The sequence below is a fragment of the Solanum stenotomum genome, chromosome 11 (assembly GCF_019186545.1).
Source record: "Solanum stenotomum isolate F172 chromosome 11, ASM1918654v1, whole genome shotgun sequence".
NCBI lineage: Eukaryota > Viridiplantae > Streptophyta > Magnoliopsida > Solanales > Solanaceae > Solanum > Solanum stenotomum.
Window position 1 is genome coordinate 1,103,708 of NC_064292.1, and position 21,075 is coordinate 1,124,782.

Consider the following 21,075-nt stretch of genomic DNA (forward strand, 5'->3'; position numbering starts at 1 on the left):
GCGTTAAACTGAATTTGAGAATATTAAAATGGAATAAATTTATAAATAGATGAGTTATTTAAGTTAAATTGAACATAAATGAATTAAAAATCAAGTCATAATCCGAATCATTTATAATTTTATTACCCTACTTGTATTTGAGGTCAAGTACAGTAATGAGTAGAACTAAGACAGTTGCACAAGTATTTGACATGAAAGAAAGCTCTAGAAACCCAATGAACTAGCTAGTACTTTCTCCGTCACATTTTAATTATTGTTTTAGTTTTTTCACGCTAACTACGGAAATCATAAATATAAGATATATTTTATTAAGTTAACTATATTTAATAAAAATCGATTGATTTTTTCTATTAAATGATATGCATAGCTCTTACTATTAAAGGTATAATTAAAAATAATTACTATCAATTTTTAACTTTGAATTTGAAAATTATTTTTGTAATTAATAAATTTTGAGCTAAAACGATAGTTGAAAATGAAGGAAAAAGCTATTACTCTCTTTGTCCCAGTTTATATGACCAATCCACTTTCCTTTTTCGCCAGTCTAAAAAAGAATTACAATCACGTATTTTTATTTTAAGTAATAATTTAACTTTAAAATGTATATTTTACTCTTAATAAAATAATTTTTCGCCACACAAACATGTATCACTTATTTTAGACCATAAATTTTAAAAGTTTTTCATTCTTTCTTAAACTCCGTATTAAATCAAATTAACCCATATAAAATGGAACGGAGAAAGTAGTATTCTTCAAGTATAATGATGATGGAATATTTATTAGTCTCTCTATACAGCATTAATTAGGTACACAACTTAGGTAAAATTGAGCTAATTGATGGTGATGAGTAATAACTATATAGTCAGGAATGTTTGGTCTTAGCCCAATGTCCTACACAAAATTCTTCTCCTCTGTCCACGTTTAATTTACTTCAAGATAATTTAGCAAATAATACATTATTATAGTATATAGTACATACGACTAGTAAATGAAGAAAATTGAATTCATTTAATTTGGTCAATGTAAGAATAATTTGTCCCTTTGCTATCGAAAAAGGTTTAATATTGTTTTTTGTTATACTGGTGATTTATATATGTCTTTAATATTGTATCATCAGTTCATATATATTCATGATATTATAAAAATGACTTAAATTTGTCCTTCTTGATCTGTTAATCCATCAATTATAATCAAAATGTTATATCAACTTCTTCTTTTTTCAGTATCCAAAGTCACCAATACCTTCACGGCTTCACCATATGTACTATCACCACGAACATAGCGTTAAGAACACATATGGACCGATAGTATAGACATAAAAGATATATATATATAGACCAATAATATAACAAAGAAGATAATATTCAAAACTTTTTTTCAAAAGTGAAGTGACAAATATGACCCTTTTCCCTTTGGATATATCATGGCATTGTTTTGTTTGGTCAATGAGACTATAGTATGATGAGTCAAAGTGGCATTATCACTTATAAAGATCATATTATTACTTAAGGAGTAGTTCAACACGCAATATAAATAGCGAAATATAAATAAAATATATGTTCAATTTATTCAGAATTTTAATATTTTCAATTTCAACTTAACTCGTTCATTTGTCACCTCTACATATCAACAAAGTAGACAAGACACGAGAAATCAAACATTAAGAAAAAATAAATATAAAGTAACATAATAAATTAACGAAATTAAAGAAATATATTCTTTGAAGTCATGTGTCACGACCCAAAAATGGACGTGATGGTACTCGTCTTATCCCACCAAGACAAGTCAGCCTAAAACTCAATCATTACAATAAAATGCGGAAATTTTATAATCAACTCAATACCCCCAAAATCTGGTTGTCACGTGTACAAGCCTCTAAAGTATTACAATTGATTTAAAAGAAAAACACAAGTCTCAAATAATCGAACAGTCACTCCGGGACTTGAGCCTTTCCTTTTCGTTGTACTTCCAACTCAAAGCAACCTATTCACATTAATAATCACAATAAGATTTCAAAACTAACAACACCCATATCACTTCCTCATTCTATACCCACTGAACACCTTTGCCTTTAATATTATATTCCACATCACCAAGGTCTTGCATACATAAACCCACCAACATGACACACCCACCAATAAGAATAACGATCTTAAGCAAATATTAAAACTAATCTGTTACCTCTAACATATGGTAATAATAAATTAACAAAATGTAACCTTTATGCATATACTCAATTCATTATTTAAAGGCGTACCTATCTGAAACATGAAGTACGGCCGCTGATTTTCCTCTTTTGTTCATCCGCCTAGGTAAGTTTCTGCCTCCCTTTCTTTACTAAATTAATTATTTATTAAAAAGTGACAAATTCACTATTTTATTTTGATATATATGGGCCAAATGGCATAGGGTCTTAAATAAATGATTACTTTAGCATATTAACCATCAATTATCTACAATTACCCATCAATTAATTAACTCAAGTTAAACGAATAATCCAAATTTCCAAAAATGACCTTCCAGGTCATTACATCATGTAACGATGGAGCTCAATAAACCCACGATGGAATAAAAAAATAAAATTATGAAAATGCTTCAAATCAGAGTTGATATATAAATACAACAAAAATCATCAATAGATGTCTTCTTTTCTTTTATGACTTCTCCTTGTATATTTTTTATAGAAAGAAAAAAGTTCTCTAAAATTGAAATTCACTTCTTGGATAGGTAAAAAAGACAATATGAGATTTAGGACTAATTAAGACATTTGTGGCTTTCTTTATTATCATCCTTATTATTTTTAATCGCTAATAATGTTTTTAGAATATGATCGAGATGATACAGTTATCTAAATTTGAAATTGTATAATTTGTGTAATTAGCCCTTCTTTTGCTCTCTCTTTTTGGATGTAGAATGTAAATCTCTCCAACAAATTGCTATCGGAAATTTATCATTAAGTAAACGTAAATAGATATTTTAATATACTCTATCAAAGTTGGGGTATTACTATGAAAAATGACATAAATAGAAGACAATACTTTAATATAATCTATCAGATAACAAGACAATTGATTATTTTTAAATACATATATTGCTTATAAAATAATGATACATTTGCATATTTTATATATTGTAGTGAAAAAAAAGTTCTCTAAAATTAAAATTCACTTCTTGAATATATATAAAAAAAAACAATATGAGATTTAGGACTAATTAAGACATTTGCGGTTTACTTTATTATCGTCATTATTTTTTTTATCGCTATTATTGTTTTAGAATATGATAGAGATGATAAAGTTATCTAAATTCTAAATTGTATAATTTCTGTAATTATCCCTTCTTTGCTCTCTCTTTTTTTGGATGTAGAATGTAAATCTCTCCAACAAGTTGCTATCGGAAATTAATCATTAAATAAACGTAAATAGATATATAGATTATTACAATAATAACATTATAATACTCAATATAATTCTGTAAATGAAATTTGAACATAATAAGATATATGTAGATTTTATTCCTATTTTTATAAGATAGAGAAATTATTTTTGATACATCTTCATCTAAAAAAAAAATACACATATAGATTGACAATTTTTAATTAAAAACCCTTCAAAATAGATTCAAACAACTCAAAGCAATTAGTGGTAAAAATTTGAGATTATTTGGTATAAATAGGAACATGAAAAAAAATGTTGTCTTAAAAATAAAAATTTCTTAAAACATAATGTTGCCTACATATATTAATATAGTATTAGACTTATTCTCAAATTAAAAGTATTACTATGAAAATGACATAAATAGAAGATAATATTTTAATATACTCTATCGCATAAATAGACAATTGATTATTTTCAAATACATAAATTACTTAGAAAATAATGATAAAGTTGCATATTTGGAAATATGTTTTCAAAATTTAAATTGATAAAATTTCTCACCTAAGATCAACAATGTCTTAGAGAGAAATATCAAGTCTTATAAAGAATCAGAATTTTCGTTCTAGTCCGATGTGAATTATTCTCATTAATATCCCCTTTCGCCCTAATGCGTAAAGGGATGAAGATTGTTCAAGTCTTATAAGAAGTTTAGAGTTTTCGTTTCGAACTGACCTAAGATCATTCTCATCAACATTATCCTTCATCTTGAATCATAGATTTTGGGTTCAAATTCTTAAAAAAGAAAAACCTATTAAAAGTGTCATCAGGCTCTACAATACACACATTCAAATTTAATCAAACTTCAATACAGATTATGATTATCAAACTTCAATACAAATAGTATTTATCGAACTTCAATATAAATATTAAACACCGATGAAAAATAAAAATTCAAGAAAGGTCAAGAACCACAAAATTAATTTCAACACAAAGTGGAGGCCATCATGTTAAGAAAATTATTAGGGATCAAATCTCCTTCACTACATGTTCTTTTTACTTAATTTTCCTTTCAAATGTACACGTGCTATTTCCTATATATCACAAAGACGTGCTTCATATGGTACTTTTTTTTTTTCGAATATTTATACTGAAATTCGACTAATTTAAATTTGTAACGTGTTGGGCTCCATTCCGAAGCCATATGGCAGTCTTCTCTTCCTCTTCTAAAAGATACAAAATATTAGTACTGGCTCAATAGAATTAATGATCTAAAGCAAAATTATAATAAAAGATCTTAAATATTTTTTTAAAAAAATTATATATATATTTCTCAACTGTCATCTATTATATTATTTTCTCTTTAACAAAGTCCACACGCAATATATCTAATTTTTCTTTTTTATATATATATTTTCCATCCTAGAATTTTTACTTTGTAATTGAGTCTAACTGCTTCCACTGACAAATTTATAAGTTTAAAAAGTTTATTTAATTAGTAGATTTATTTTTTTCTCTCTATCATTTGGGTTGAAAAGTTAGAAATTAGATGTGTACTTTTGGACGTATTAGCTATGCTGATAACATGTTTTATTTTTTGGTCAAAGATAACATGTTAATTATAACAAAATGTTCAAAGATAACATGTTAATTATAACAAAATGTTAAAAGATATAATTAATGTTTATTTCAGAAGTTAGAGGATTCAAAGTAGGAGGGTCAAACATATTTTACATAATTTTTTGCATGAATTTAGATACTTGGATATTTTCATTTTTTTGAAAATTTACAAAAACGACGTGTACGCAATCGTATTCCTATTGAAGAATTATTTTTATAAATACTCATCTCAGGTAAAACATAACAAACGTAAAAAAAAAATATATAATAGAAGCTATATATATATATAACAATAGCTAAAAAATACTTTAAAATATCTTTGCAAAATTAAAGCTAGAGTGCCAAAAATTCTTCATATCTCTTCAAATAATAATAATAATAACAGAAAATAAATTGGATTTTTTATGAATATTAAACGGTTTGATAGTTTTCCTCAACACAATCCACAAAAATCCCATGAATTCCTTGGATAAATTCAATGATTGATCGTAGTAGTGCAAAATTGAGTTTTTTTCTCTAGTGGATCTGTTTTATATTGGGGAGGTGCAATACATATCAAAAGGTTCGAAGAATGATCGATCTTTGACTTGAGTTGGAAATGAGAGCTTGGGGTTGTCTTTATTTAGGATTTTATAGTTTGTAACAAGGTTCGAAGACCTCTCATTTGATTTGAAATGCATCATATTTAAACATAATAAATAATTCATATCATTATGAAAATTAAATTGTATTTTTAAAAAAAAAAAAAAAACTCGTGAAACTCATTAAATTACTATGACTATTACCTAACAAGTTGTGTAAACCGTGGGAAATTACTTGTAAATTCACAAAGGAAAAAAAATCAGTCAACAATATTCTTTTGTTTTTTTTTTCTTTTATATAATTTGAAATTGAATAGTTTAATTCTAACACCATAAAATATTCGTGCATGAAGCATGGATAATTTCATATATCAAAAAAAATCTCGAGCTCATGCACGGATAATGTCATATATAAAAAAATCTCGAGCTTGAATCTTGATGAATAAGAACTAAAAACATATTGCTTTTATGATATAATCGATGTCAAATTAAACATATTGGATATAACAATTATTGTACTTCAATTTCGAACAAGTTAAAGATCAGCTATGTAAATTCAAAATATAATTTTCTATAAAATTACATTGAAAGTAGATAAATAATTAGGTTTTTTACCCATAAATTATTATAATTTTTTTTTTAAAAAAAAAGGTCATAATCAGGCCAAAAAAAAAAGAAGCTAAAATTAAGAAGTTTTTTTTTTCTAAAGCATGTGCCAAACGAGCTGACCTTTGTCTTTATTATAAATAATATAAATAACGTGATATGAATATTATTTTGTCATTTTTTATTTCTACTTTGAAGACACGTAATGATATGGTAGTTAAGGTAGTAGGAATTATTGTCTCTCTGTCTCACTAATTATAGAAACCCAAAATGCCAACCACTTAATTCTGGATCCTTTTGGTATAGAGATAAGATATACGTAGATTTTATTTTTATTTTTTTAGATAGAGAAATTGTTTTCGATAGGCCTCAACCATAAAGAGGTGTGATCAAAGTAGAATCGAAAGGAAATAACGAAAACAAAATACCAAGATAGTAGGTTCAAATTTTATATTACACGTGGCTTAATTTAATTGCAAGAGAATAAATTAGTTTCAAATTAATGAAGTTTGATAAAGCCATATATTTTAATGTCAATCAAAAACCAAAAAGAGCCAACAACAAAAAAAATTGATCCTATTTTCTATGTTAAAGATTAATTGTTAGTGACCATTGACTTTCTATTAGTTGTGACTTCCAAGTCCAAGAAAGATGGAGGACTTTTGTTTATTCTTTTCCAATGAGAGATGGAAAAAGGAAAAAATCATCTCCATTTTCTTTTAATCGAGTTGAAATTAAAAATCTTCATGATGTATATATCACAAAAGATTAATCAATTTACTATATATTAGTAAACAATGCAAATTCTGATGAACGTTTCGTCAATTTTGCTTGTCGTTAAGAGATTTTTGATGAAAAATTCATCAAAAATTATTTTGACTAGTTAATTTCTGATGAAAATCGTGATCGAATAGCTAATTTCCAATGAAAGTTTTTATAAGTGTCAAAATTTGTTTTTTCAGTAGTGTTGCGAGCGGATGGGAGGTAGAGTAATTATACGCTCTTTGTTCGCTTTTATTATTTATCCAGTTTGAAATTTGCATGCATCTAACTAAGAAATAATAATTGACATGAGTAATTTATTATTAATTTTATATAATTGATGCCTAATCATAGGTTTTGAGAAATCATTTGGAGAATAAGTAAAAAATGTTAAAAACAAAATATGAAGATAAAAAATATTTTTCTTTTGATAGGCTAAAGGTGTAAGTGAATATATATTTTTAGTGTTGTGAATAATTCAAAGTGAACAAATTGAATAGTTGATAAATTAGTATACAAAAACATTCATGGAGTGAAATTTTACTTTTAAATTTTGAATTTAAAACTTAAATTTGTATTGTGTGTAGAATCGCAACATGTCAAATAAACCCTACATTATATCCTCTTAGATGTTCATTATTCTAAATTCAGAATACTTTGTGCATCGAATCACTATCAATTAACTTCACCTGCATTCTTCTAGAAAGGCAACATATCCAATTTTTAGGTGTGAAAACTTTGGATTGCTTAGAAAAATATAATAAATATTAGACTAAGGAAAGATAGGTCGTTAGGCACTACCCCATTTTTTACTTAATTCCTAATTTATAATGACTTCCCATGCAATAATTTTTCCACATTCTCAACATATAATATTTATGCATAAAAAAATACTCAAGAAAAAAGAAGTCTTTTTTTTCTTTCCTTGGAAAAAATGAGGAATTAAAATATTATTTAGAGTCATATATAAAAAAATATTTAAATAATTTTACTTGCACAAGAATTTCTTCGCAACTTCAAGTAGTACCGCATGATAAGTTAATCTCGACACTTCATCATCGAAAGAAAAACAATTTGAATAACTAACTAAGATCCCTAAATGATCGATCAATCTGTTGCAATTGTCTCATGTAGCATTGTTACCAATATTTGGATTTTAAATTGATCCCTAAATTATCGCTCAGTGATCTATTGTAATTGTATCGCGTAACATTGTTAATAATAACACTTGGATTTTAAATTGTACTTAAAACTTACTCCTCAAATATTTATTATTGTTATTTTTATTTCAAGAATATTAGAAAATCGCAAAAACTTTGGGTTTAATTAACATAAGTCATTTACATGAGGTTGGTTTACAACAACTATTTAATTAAAGACTTATTGATTGATTAATTACTAATATTAAAATAATTCTGAGAAATCGGCTAAACTATTCAAACCTAGTTTTGGAGTTTTCACATGCAAATGCCAAAAAGATAATGAACTCTCTAGAAATAGTTCGTTTTAAACTATCTTTCGTAATTCGTATTTGAATTTGTTATTTTAAAATTTTAAGATAAAATTAATTTTTATTTTATTTTATTCTTTATAGTAATTGTTCTTGAAGATCACAAATATCTCAATAGAATAAATATTTGATGATTACTCTCTTCGTTCACTTTTACTTGTTCACTTTGAACTTTACATGCCTTATAAGAAATAATGATTAATATGAGTGGTTTATCACAATATCAATATTAATTGACTTACAATCTTAGGTCTTAGAGAATTAGTTTGGGAAATAAGTAATTAATGTTGAGAAATATAAAATAGAGAGATATGTTAAAAGTGATGAGTTTGAAATCGTGGACAAGTAAAAATGAACAGTAGAAGTACATTTTAAGACATAAATAAAGATAAAATAATCAAAATCTCATTCTTATTAAAATTTTCTTAATAAACGTGCATGCCAGGTAATTAATTTGAGATGGACGGAGTATTTACTAGTACTAGTGAAAACAGTAGATCGCCACAACCAACAACAAAATAAAAACTAGGTAAAAAATTACAAGATAGAAAATCAAACTCTTGCCAATAGATTAATGTTTATATAGCTAACTGAACTATTAAAATTTCCTCTCTAATCAAAAAGCTTATAGATTAAAAGAAAAACAAACAAACAACAACGATGCCTCAATCCAAAATAAATAAAAATCGATTACATGGATTTTTAGTTTTTCATTAGACTCAAATTATCGCATCATAATACCAAATAAATGAAAGATATAAAATTTATTATTATTTTTTTAAAAAAAGACCAAAAGGGCAGTGACGTCATTTTATTATTTATGACATCATCACACTCCCACTTATTCTTCTCCTTTGGCTTATAAATATACCCTTTGTTTCCTCCATCTTAGAACACATCAAGTAAACACTATTTTCCTTTTATACACATTTCTACAAAGATCAAAAAATTTAAAAAATGGAATCCACCATATCTTCATCTTCATCTCGATCCGTCTCACCTTCGTCTTCGTCTTCACCTAACTCACCACCACCATCAGTGACAATGGTGGTGGTGAGTCCTTGCGCCGCCTGTAAAATATTACGGCGGCGCTGTGCTGAGAAATGTGTGTTGGCACCTTATTTTCCTCCAAATGATCCTATTAAGTTCACTACGGCTCATCGTGTGTTTGGTGCTAGCAATATTATTAAGTTTTTGCAGGTATATATTATAAGTCTTTATCAATATTGATGATATATATGGTACGTCAATATTTAAAGTTTATGATTCTGAACAGCAATTCATAACTCAAAGTACGTAGTAGTACTCGTCTTTAATTTGAAGTTTATGAATTCTGATCAGTAGCAATTCATAACTCGACTTACTAGGTTCATAATTGAATACTTAATACATTTTTAATAAATATTTTTGTACATATACTATATAATTTAAACAAAAGTTACTGGATTCGTCCACATCAGTTATTAATACACTACCTCCCAAAGTATATATTTGCCTTACTTTTTGGGTATTTAGTTTATTTTTGTTAGGAAGGAATTCAATTGAATCCCCTTTCAGTTCATATTAATATTTATTTTTTAAGTAGAATAAAAATATTTTTTATTGATATACATAAATGATTGAATCCCTTTAAAATAAGGGAAGCTTCTAATTCTCTTACATTATCAATTTTTTAGAGGCAAACTATAAATAGATTGTTTTTAGTTTGAGAGAAACTTTAATTATAATTTCTTTTAATTTTGTGGTGGTTATTAATTAGGAATATTTTAATATTTAATAAAACTTTATTTTATAATTTCAAAAATATATGCATGAAATGTAGACAAATTTGGAGTTAAGTAGTATTTAGGTAGGTTGTAGTTGCAAATTTGAAAAGCAATACCTAGCTAAAAATTGATGGTTGAAATAGACAAGCAATTGACAAGGAAATATCTCAATCATATTGCCCTTCTTAATGTAAGGAATTTATTCCTCTATTGACTATAATAATGAGAAACAACAACCACATCAATCTACTTTATTTATATAATTACTCCTCTTTTCATGTCTCTACATTTCATTTTTCTATTTTTTTGTCATATATATTGAGTTTTTTGAATTTTTCAGGCGGTTTAACCTTTTAAAGATTTATACATTTAGAAAATATAGAAAACTTCTGATACTTGTTATTTGTATTTGCATAATATATTGAGATGACATGATAAGTTTAAAAAAGTAATATAGTCGATGATTATCCATATTGACGATCAACCGAAAGATAGATAATCTATATTTTTCAAGTTTACATCATAGCATATCTATACCAAATAATATCTATGGCTTCTTGAGTTAAAATGATCAAAATCCTTCACTATTACAAAAGCAAGAATTATTCGTGAAATTCGTCATTAACCTGTTACCTGTCGTTAAATATCTCGTAGAATTAGTGACGGATATTACTTGCTATATATTTCTCTCAAAATTAACTACTAGCACTAGCTATAGTTATTTTAACAACTTGATTTAATTGGCAAATATTATATACATCACACATTTAAGCCGTGAAAACAATCACTAATACTTGCATTAGGGTAGACTGTCTACAACTATACATCACACCCCTTAGCATATTGTCTTGTCTTTCCCCAAATCATGCATGAACACGAGATGCTTTATGCACCAGACTGTCATTTAATTTATTCGATCACTATTAAATAAGATCACTTTTTTTATAGGAATTACCAGAATCTCAAAGGGCAGATGCTGTAAGCAGCATGGTATATGAAGCAAATGCAAGACTAAGAGATCCAGTATATGGTTGTGCAGGATCAATTTGCCAATTACAAAAGCAAGTAAGTGATCTTCAAGCACAATTGGCTAAGGCACAAGCTGAAATTGTCAACATGCAATGTCAACAAGCAAATCTCATGGCACTAATTTGTATGGAAATGGGCCAATCTACTCCACAAACAATATCACCACCACAACAATCTTTAGACAATTTCCCTATGAATTACTTAGATGATAACATTGGATCATGGGAGACCCTATGGACATGAGTCTATTAAAGGGGAAAACGCTCTCTATGCCAATAGATTCGTCAAATCTAACTCAGGTCCTAGAAAAGTTCATCGAGTACTCAAATAAATTTTGAGTAAAATATATAGTATTAAGAAAAAGAATCGCAAATAAAATTTATGTAATGTTATTTAATTTCTTAGTGAAAGGAAAATGAAATTGTAATATAAATTGATCCAAATCTTTAAAGATTTGTGTCAATGTCTAGTCTAGTAATTTAATTTTATATATATAGTATATGATTCTGGTGAGAAAAATGGGTGGTATAGTCTTCTACTTCTATGTTTGATGATCATCAATTGTATTACTAATTGAATTAAAAAAATCATTTAATCATTTCATGTATATTCAAGATTACTTAATTAATTCAAATTCATATCCAATATACTCTTAAAGGGTAATTAAATTTAAAGCATTACATAACATGTTATTACCTTCTTTTTTTTTATTACTTCCTTTGTTTTAATTTGTTTGTCCTCGTTTTAACTTGACACAGAGTTTAAAAAGTAAAAAAATATTTAAATCTTATAATTTTAAATTAAAGATATGTAGATCTTGTGGTCTTAAACATGTCATATGAAAAGTTTAAAATTAGCAAAAAAATATTTTTTTAAGCAGACTTAAAATATTTAAAGTATGACAAATAGATTAAAACAAAGCGATTTCTAAACATTGAATTGATGTGTTCCATGTGAATTCCCAAACCTTTGACTCCCTATTGTCTTTGTTTTTTGGTGACTTTTTACCTTTCAAACATAATAGTTCTTTTTCCACATTTGATATGTTCACTCGTGTTTTGTCAATTATTAATGGGAAAAGAGTCTGATATACCCTTCAACTTTGTCATTTAGAGCTGATATACCCCTTGTTATGAAAGTGGCTCATATATACCTCTACTTATATCAAATGACTCACATATACCCTTTTCCTCTAATGGAAATGAAAAATAATAATTTTAGTTTAATTTTTTATTTTTATTTTTTATAAAAAAAAAATAATCCCATATGAGTATATTAATCCTCCTCAAACATATTTTTTTTTGACTTTTTTTTATTTCAATGTCTAATTTAGATTTATTATTTTGATGGTCAAATTTATTTATGTTTCTCTTGTAAAACTTATTATAGATGACCAAATTTTTTTCTTCAGATACAAAAAATTAAATTACAATATAGACCAAAAAAAATAGTTTTAAATTTTTTTCTTTATACTAAGGAATGAAAGAAAAAAATAAAATAAGAATAAGAAACTCAAATAATTATAATCAAAGAAGTCAAAAAATAATTTATGTATGAAAAAGATTAAAATATACATTGAACTTTGCTAGAAGAATTATATATACCCCTCAATAATTTTTAAGAAAATTAAAAGTCAAATTTAAAACTAATTTTTTCACTTCCGTTAAATGAAGGGTATATGTGAGCTCATTTTGTAACGGTAGGGGTATATGTGAGATGTTTGTACAACAGTAAGGGTATATATGAGCCATTTTGATAATAAGGGGCATCAGCTCCAAATGGCAAAGTTGAGGGATATATATCATGCCCTTTTCCCATTATTAATTAACCAACTATGTCTTGTCACAACCAACTTGCAATTTTGCTCACTCTTTTATTTAAATAGAAAACTTTTGAATTAAGCAAAAAGAATGGATAAACAAAATCACTTTTCTTGTTTTTTTTCTTCTTTTTTTTCTAATATGATGTTTGGAGTCCCGATTAAATTTGGATCGAATAATCTCATTCTTTAGCCAAGAAAAAGCATTTCTAGTTTGCATGGTCCAATCATTGATAATCGCGAAAATTTTACAATAAATTGGGTAGGTCACTAGTATAGTTCCCTAGCCACGATTATGCTATTTGCTAGAATAATCTAAGATGAATCTCCCCGATGGTTAGAAATAGAAAGAGTAAATACGATTTTCTACAGGGTTCATTCGGGGATGACGTTTCCAACAAAATTTTCTACACGTGTCATAATCTTATCCACCGATCCGACATTTATTAAATATCAGATTGACGGATAAGATTGTGCCACGTGTCCCTATTTAGTCTTCCATTAGAGTGAAGGGCATATATGCTCAAGTTTTTGAACAACAGAGGCACCAATGTCCCAAAAGTATGACGAAAGGTATCTGCATATATACCATTTACAATAGTTCGGGAGTATATTTGTCCTTTTTTCCCATTATTGAATTATATAAATCCTCCTCAATCATATATGTTATTGTTATTCTCTGATATGGAGTCACACATCACTGTATTTTAGTGTATCGTATTAAATACAATTGTGATATATTAAAATAATGTTGAACGGGGCATATAACTTACGGAAAAGGGTCAAAATTGCCCCTGAACTATATGAAATAGACCATTTATACCCTTCATTACATTTTGGATCAAAAATGCCCCTGTTGTTATCCTAAGAGACCACAAATACCCTCAAGAGTTAACACCCCAATTTTTTGTTGACGTGGCAAGCCACGTGGGACTAATCCTTCCTGCACCTAAGCGTTGCCAACTAGGATTCACTACAAAAGAACTAGACTTGTAGCGGCAACAACAGTCACCACAAAAGCCCAAAAAATCGCCACTAAAAGTTTTTAACATTAAATTCTAATTTTGTGTTTTTTTCATCATTATTTTTAAAAAACCAAATATGATATCGATTAAGTAGGAGTTTGAAGACACTATGTGTTTTATTTTTATGTCATATGTAAATGTATAAAATGTACAATGCTGCATTATATATATATATATATATATGTAGTAGGAGATTTGAATCGAGAAGTAATTTTGATTATTTTTCGTAATAATATTGGATGTTTTTAATATGGATATTGCAAGTTATTTATTTTAGAAAATTAGGTCGCAATCGAAAATTAATTATCATATTCTTTTGTTGAAAAAATAGATTTTACTAGCGAATGGTTGTTGGAGCCTTAGTCGCCACTAAAAATCACTCATAACCTTTAGTGGCAATATTTTGAGATTTTGTGGCGACTTTGTCGCCACTAAAAGTCAAGTTCTTTTGTAGTGAATCTTAGTTGGCAATGCTTAGATGGAGGGATTAGTCCCATGTGGCTTGCCACGTCACTAAAAAATTGGAGTGCTAACTCTTGAGGGTATTTGTGGTCTCCTGGGATAACTGCGGGGGTATTTTTGATCCCAAAATGTAATGGAGGGTATAAGTGGTCTATTTCGCATAGTTTAGGGGCAATTTTGACCCTTTTCCGTATAACTTATCGTGATTGTATGTTTTAATCTAACGAAATTAAGTGAACGCTTATAACCTATACACGTTGTTATAAACAATTACATAGTTGATACGAATGAATAAAAGTAAAATAGAGAAAATGAATACAAGTGTACAAGCCAGTAACAATTGATACATTAGGGTGAATGAATATAACTGAAACTAGAATAAATGAATACAAATGATACAAGTTGGTAACAATTTGATATGTAGAGCCAATGAATACAACTAAAATTAGATCGGAAGAATACAAGTAATGTATCCATTAGAGCGACTAAATACAATTGATACAAGTTGGTAACAACTGTGACTTTATTTACGAACATAGTTCTATTGGGCAAACAAATATACAACGAATAAATATAGCAACTAAATCAAAATAGAATTAAATTTCTTAAAGATAAAATAAATTTTGTGTGCTAAAAACTATAATTTTGTTTATATTATTATGTTAAAACAAGAATAATGGGGTAAAATTTACTTTAAAGCGTCCATAATACTCACATCAAATAAAAGTCTTTTCCATAACAGCATAATGTGATGATCGAAATATAATAAACAACATATGATGATAGAAATTCTATGTACATGAAGATCCATATGAATAAAACTAATTAATACTATGACAAACAATAATAAATTTAAATTTTCGAGTACTTTGTGCCTACTAACTTTCTATCCTAATACGTATAGATGACGCGATTTCATAATGAAGTGCAAATAAGTTACTCTACCGTCTACACTTAGCCAAATTTCAGATTACGTGGCGGCCATTCATTGGATCATAATTGAGTTGTCGTACACTTTCCTTCTATTTTATCATTTTTGGCAATTATACTCACATAGCTTAATGTCAAATCATCTTTTAATTTATTTATCGATCTTACCATATAATTTTGGTAATTATTATTTATTAAGAAAATGATTTGAAATTTTTGTATAGTGGAACCAAAGGCCATATTAATAATTTGATTTTACATATGAACAATTTTTCAATATTATTTTGTTCATTCACAACAAAATATTTTCTTTGTAAGTCGGTAAAAAAAAAAATTGTTTTGGGGGAGAGATTATTTTTTCACCAAATTATGAATACTAGATATGACCTCGATGAAAATAACATAAGTCAAATTCGACTAGTAATATGATAGGAGATAAACTTCATCATCAAAAGAGAAATAACTCGAATCAGTATTAAAAAAAACATGTCACACCATTTTTTTTGTCAGCTTCCCAAACGCGTATTATAATTTGTTTACAACTCTATTGATAATTTAAAATCCAAATTTTCTCCCATAACTATCAACGACAAAGATATAGTTTGGAGTTTGGACATATCACTTTGGTTAAAAAAGAAAAGAAGATTTTCTTGCAATTCCTATATATATTCGATAACACAATTTCAGACTTGTTTTCCTTGAAAGCATATTATACCTTTTTTATGTTTTTTTTGTTTTCTTCAAATATACATATAATATATGGTAAAGAATATCTACATATATAGTAGATTGTTAAGTTACATAAAATATCCTTTGGTAAATTGTACATTTTCTAACAATAAGATAAATGAATGTAATTGGCTCTTTCCCTTTTCAATGGGAACTCACTTATTTTGAACTACTTTATTTTAGTGTTATATATATTGATAGTGATCGATAGAAAATTAAAGATATTATTATCAGATATATTGTAATAAGATATTATTTTTTTAATTAAATAGTGTCACATGTAGCTATCGTTTAAATAACGTAATTGTATAAAAATATATAGATGATAGAGAATTTAGATTGTTATGTCACATAAACTTGATCCTTTGGCAAAATGTACAAGTACTCAACAATGTGATATGGCTTGTTGATGTTGTCTGTTAGAGACGAAATTCACTTATTTTGAACTACTTTATTCAAGTGTTATATATATTGATAGTGATTCGCAGAAAATTAAAGATACTATTATTCTATTACATTGTAATAATGTTTGTTAAGTAGTGTCATATATAGTTATTGTTTAAATAGTGTAATTGTATAAAATAGATGATAAATTAAGAATATAGATTGTTATGTCACATAAAATTGATCCTTTGGCAAAACGAACATTTCGATGATATGATGTGATTAGGCATGTTGTCTATTAGCGAGGGACGAAATTCACTTATTTTGAACTATTTTATTTTAGTGTTATACATTAAGAGTGGTCAGCGGAAATTAAAGATATTATACTACTAACATATTGTCATAATATTTATTAAATAATGTCACATGTAATCATCGTGTAAGTAACATAATTATATATAAATATATAGATGATAATGAATATAAATTGTTGTGTCACATAAAATTGATCGATCGTTTGGCAAAACGTACATACCGACAATGTGATAAGGCACATTATCTTTTAGGGATAAAATTCGTTTATTCTGAACTATTCTATTTGTATGTTATATAATAATATTGATAGCGGCATTATATTACTATCAGACATGCTATAATTGGTTATATATATCTTAAGTACTTCCTAGTAATCAATGTTTATTAAATAGTGTTACGTGTAATTATCATTCAAGTAACGTAACATATATATATCTCAAAACTCTTGTATGAACATAAACTGCGGTGTTAAGTGAAATTGATTAACAAAACAACACGAATGTGAAAAAGAAAGAAAGGAGTAGGGACAGAAATAATGTGTCGTGATTATTGAAAATGATACACTTGAGTGACAACAACAAAGTTGGTCATATATGTATAGTCACAACTCATGAAATAGATAACGGTAGCACACATGCATGCATGTTTGATTTTCCACTCGGTGTCAGGTAGCTGGATTTGAGCCTTGAATTAATATGTATTGAGAAGGTCTATTGTTGTGGGGGGGGACGGGGGGGATCATTTTCTATCGGGATACTTTCTATTTCAAGGCTTTTACTCGATGTTCTCTAGCTACAATCCTATCAATATCCAACCACACCGCTGAGGAACCTTTGTTCAAGGAGAGTCAATTGGCACTCGTATTACATTGCTTAGCAGAAGTAGATCTGCAACAACCGTGATTCGTGCCACCGGTCACAGGGAATTCTCACAAAATAGATAAATTTCCTTTGTCCACAACGTAGATATCTTTAAAGGATGCAAAACGTTTTTTATCTCTTTTGGATAGTCAACCCTAGTCGCGATATCATGGTAAAAAAAATAACTATGATATATTTATACATTATAGATAGAGTTTAGGAGAACAAGCTAATTAATGAGATAATTAATACCCCTTTATAATGAGTTGATCCAATCCAATAGCTATATTTCTAACACAACTTTTGAGTTTCGAAAGAGTACTATGATCGCAAAACTGATACTTAAAAGAAAAATTGACAGTAGCTCCCCACTAGGCCACTACACACACAATTCACATTGGTTCATGCATGCCCCAAATCGATCAAAGATCCACTCATCACATGTTCCACATCAATCTAACCAAGACACATTACTAACCATTATTCACTTTTCTCCGATATTTTCAAGCATTCTTTTTCCACCACAATATTGTAAGGTAAAGTAGTTCATTGAACACAAAATGAGAACCAAGACATTATTGTTGAAGCTTTGATACTATATCTACTAATTAGCCAACCACTTACCACTTTTTATCATTATGCCTCATGCATGGGACCAACATAAAATCCTAAAAAGGCTAAAACTCTTTTATTATCTCATCTATACACTAGCTAGTCTCTTGTTATACTTTTTATTTATTTCTTCATGCAAAAGAATTGAAATATGGTGTACAATAACATTTGCGCAGTCTTTAGACAATCCCCTTTTACATTGACAACCAAATAAGCACAAATATCAATTTCATGATACATGTAAAACCAAACATCATTGTATAATCTTTACGTTGACTTTCCATATTTTTTTTTAAAAAAATAACTTATATATATCGTAAGTGTAAAATTTACGTGAGGTCATCTTTATGTATTATAGCATGTAACTTGATTTATGTTTTCATAATTATAATATCTTGCATACAAGGAGTTTATATATGGATAGATAGATATCTTTCGGATATTTTGATGATAAAATATACATTTTCAAAAGAAAATATTATTGTATGAAAAGAAAAAAATGGGTGCTCCTTTTATGGGACAAAAAATTTGCTTTTCCACCTGATGTCCGGTATTCATATTGGAGTTTGACAAAATCCGAGTTCGTACCGAGAAATCCCATATTTAGAGGCTCCCTTTATAAGATGACTCTATATTCAGATGGATTTAAATCCAAAACTAAAATAAAAAATACTTACCATTCCACCACAACCCTAGTCAGTAAAAGCAAGAAAATTTGATGAAAATTAGTACTACCAGAAAGTTGATATTAGTACAAAAAAACGCGTTATCTAATTATTTGTTCTCCTTCATCATCAGTCATAATTTCTCTCTTCAGTTTCTCTTAAGTCAATATTCCTTTTCACCTTTTCCACTTTTAGGTTTGATAATGAGAGTGTGTTTCGTCGTACCGATAAATTTAAGATTTAAAATTTATGAATTTTGCTTTGAGTTAAAATTTATATACATACAACTTAATAATTGAATTCACAATCGAATATTTATCACTGTGTAATAAAAAAATTTAATACATATATAAAATTTAAACAAAAAAATATTGAGTTCAGTACACGTGAAATCTTTCAAAAGTTTCAAGTCTGTCACATTAGAAATTTCGAAATGTTTTAGCATGGTAAACTATGAGTACCGGATGATATAACATTAGGTGAATGGGTTCAACCGATCTCAATATCTTCGATGAAGAATATAACTATATATTAGGTCAAACCAATTAAATTTAGATCTTAAATCCACCATTTCATAATAGTACAATTACCCTCTTGAAATCCTGAATACGATCTGCTCTTACTTACTTATGGGCGAAGAATCTATCTTAACATTTTAACTTCATATTAATTATTTCAACTAAAACTTAAACATCATTATTAATCACTCTAGTACTCAAAATTTCATCAACACTCTAATTGATTGATTTTGAAAAATATTTCACTTTTCATGTTCTAGAAAAATATTTTTTTATGAAAAATGACTTCAATGTACCAATTACACATTGAGTGGGAAAAAGTTTAGATGTAATCGTTTATAACATCATCAAATTGTTACATCAATGTACTCCATACATTATTACGTCTCTAACAACTCTTTTTAGATCAATTTTTAAAAATATTTTAAAAAGTTGTGGCCACACCAAGTAAATTATAGTCAAATATAATACAAAGTCATTTCTCCACCTAATGACGCTCATAATTAGGTGATAAAATACATATGATTAATTAATATTTTCGAGAATATGTAGTTTATATACCTTGAAATTATTCTTTTAAGTGATAGTGCTAAGTGTATATTCGTGTTATAATTCGAATCCACCGGAATATTAGATATGAGACAAAATTGCATGTTTTTTTTTTGGACAAAAAATATTTGTATTATTATTATTATTCATATAATATCTTGTTTTTTGATTTTATTATTACTTTTTATTTTCTTTGCTTCGGCTATCATATTATGTGTTGTTGTTAGTGTTCTCTTCTCCATTATGTTCAGCATGACTATATTTCATTGTTGTATTTCCGAAAGTCTATCGGAAACAACTACTCCACTTTCACAAAGTAGGATTAAGGGTGTGTCTACATGGTCCTCTCCATATCCCACTTATTGAATTACACTTAGTATGTTATTGTTGATGTATTGATTCGTTGAGGAAAAGCTCTTTCGAGGGTCCCCAATAACTATGACCAAGTGACCAACTTTCATCTTTGTTCGACCAATAGGTCTCACAATACTCATGCAAGCAAGCTTATTATATCATTACGCTCATGGGCAGAATATCAGCTTGAGGCTATTTTCACATGCATCCATTACTCTTTAGGAGGCATCAACCCATACCTAAACTACCTACCTCGGAGTGTTACAACGCCTCCTTCGAATAGACATGTCAAATTCTCCACCTTGTTCAAATACTGGTAATTCTATCCATCAAAATTTAGATAAATAACTAAGACTTGAAACAACCTAATTATGTGGTATATTAATTAGTATAAAATGATGTTATATCACACCAAGTTTTCAGTAGTTATCAATTTTTCAATTTTCATATCATATTACAAGTATTTAAGTCGTTCAAATTGTCAAAGTTCCCATGTGTGCAAGAAAAAGGAGGTCTAAATGCATTGACTAATTAATGACACATGATAAATCAGAGATAATCACATAAATTGTCAATTGTGTATAATGGGCAAATTTTTCAGTTTT

At 27.7% G+C, this 21,075-nt stretch overlaps 1 protein-coding gene across 1 annotated transcript; it reads left to right on the plus strand.

The window, feature by feature from the left end:
• The first annotated feature begins 9,352 nt into the window (after positions 1–9,352).
• LOC125844429 (LOB domain-containing protein 1-like) lies at positions 9,353–11,786 on the plus strand. The gene is made up of 2 exons (XM_049523744.1): positions 9,353–9,653; positions 11,168–11,786. The coding sequence occupies exons 1-2, from the start codon at positions 9,411–9,413 to the stop codon at positions 11,489–11,491; spliced, it is 567 nt and encodes a 188-aa protein (XP_049379701.1). The 5' UTR covers positions 9,353–9,410; the 3' UTR covers positions 11,492–11,786.
• Positions 11,787–21,075: the final 9,289 nt, after the last annotated feature.

Coding starts and splice junctions, on each gene's coding strand:
- LOC125844429 (XM_049523744.1), top strand. CDS start 9,411: ATGGAATCCACCATATCTTCATCTTCATCTCGATCCGTCTCACCTTCG. Junction 9,654..11,167: donor ATATTATTAAGTTTTTGCAG/GTATATATTATA, acceptor CTTTTTTTATAG/GAATTACCAGAATCTCAAAG.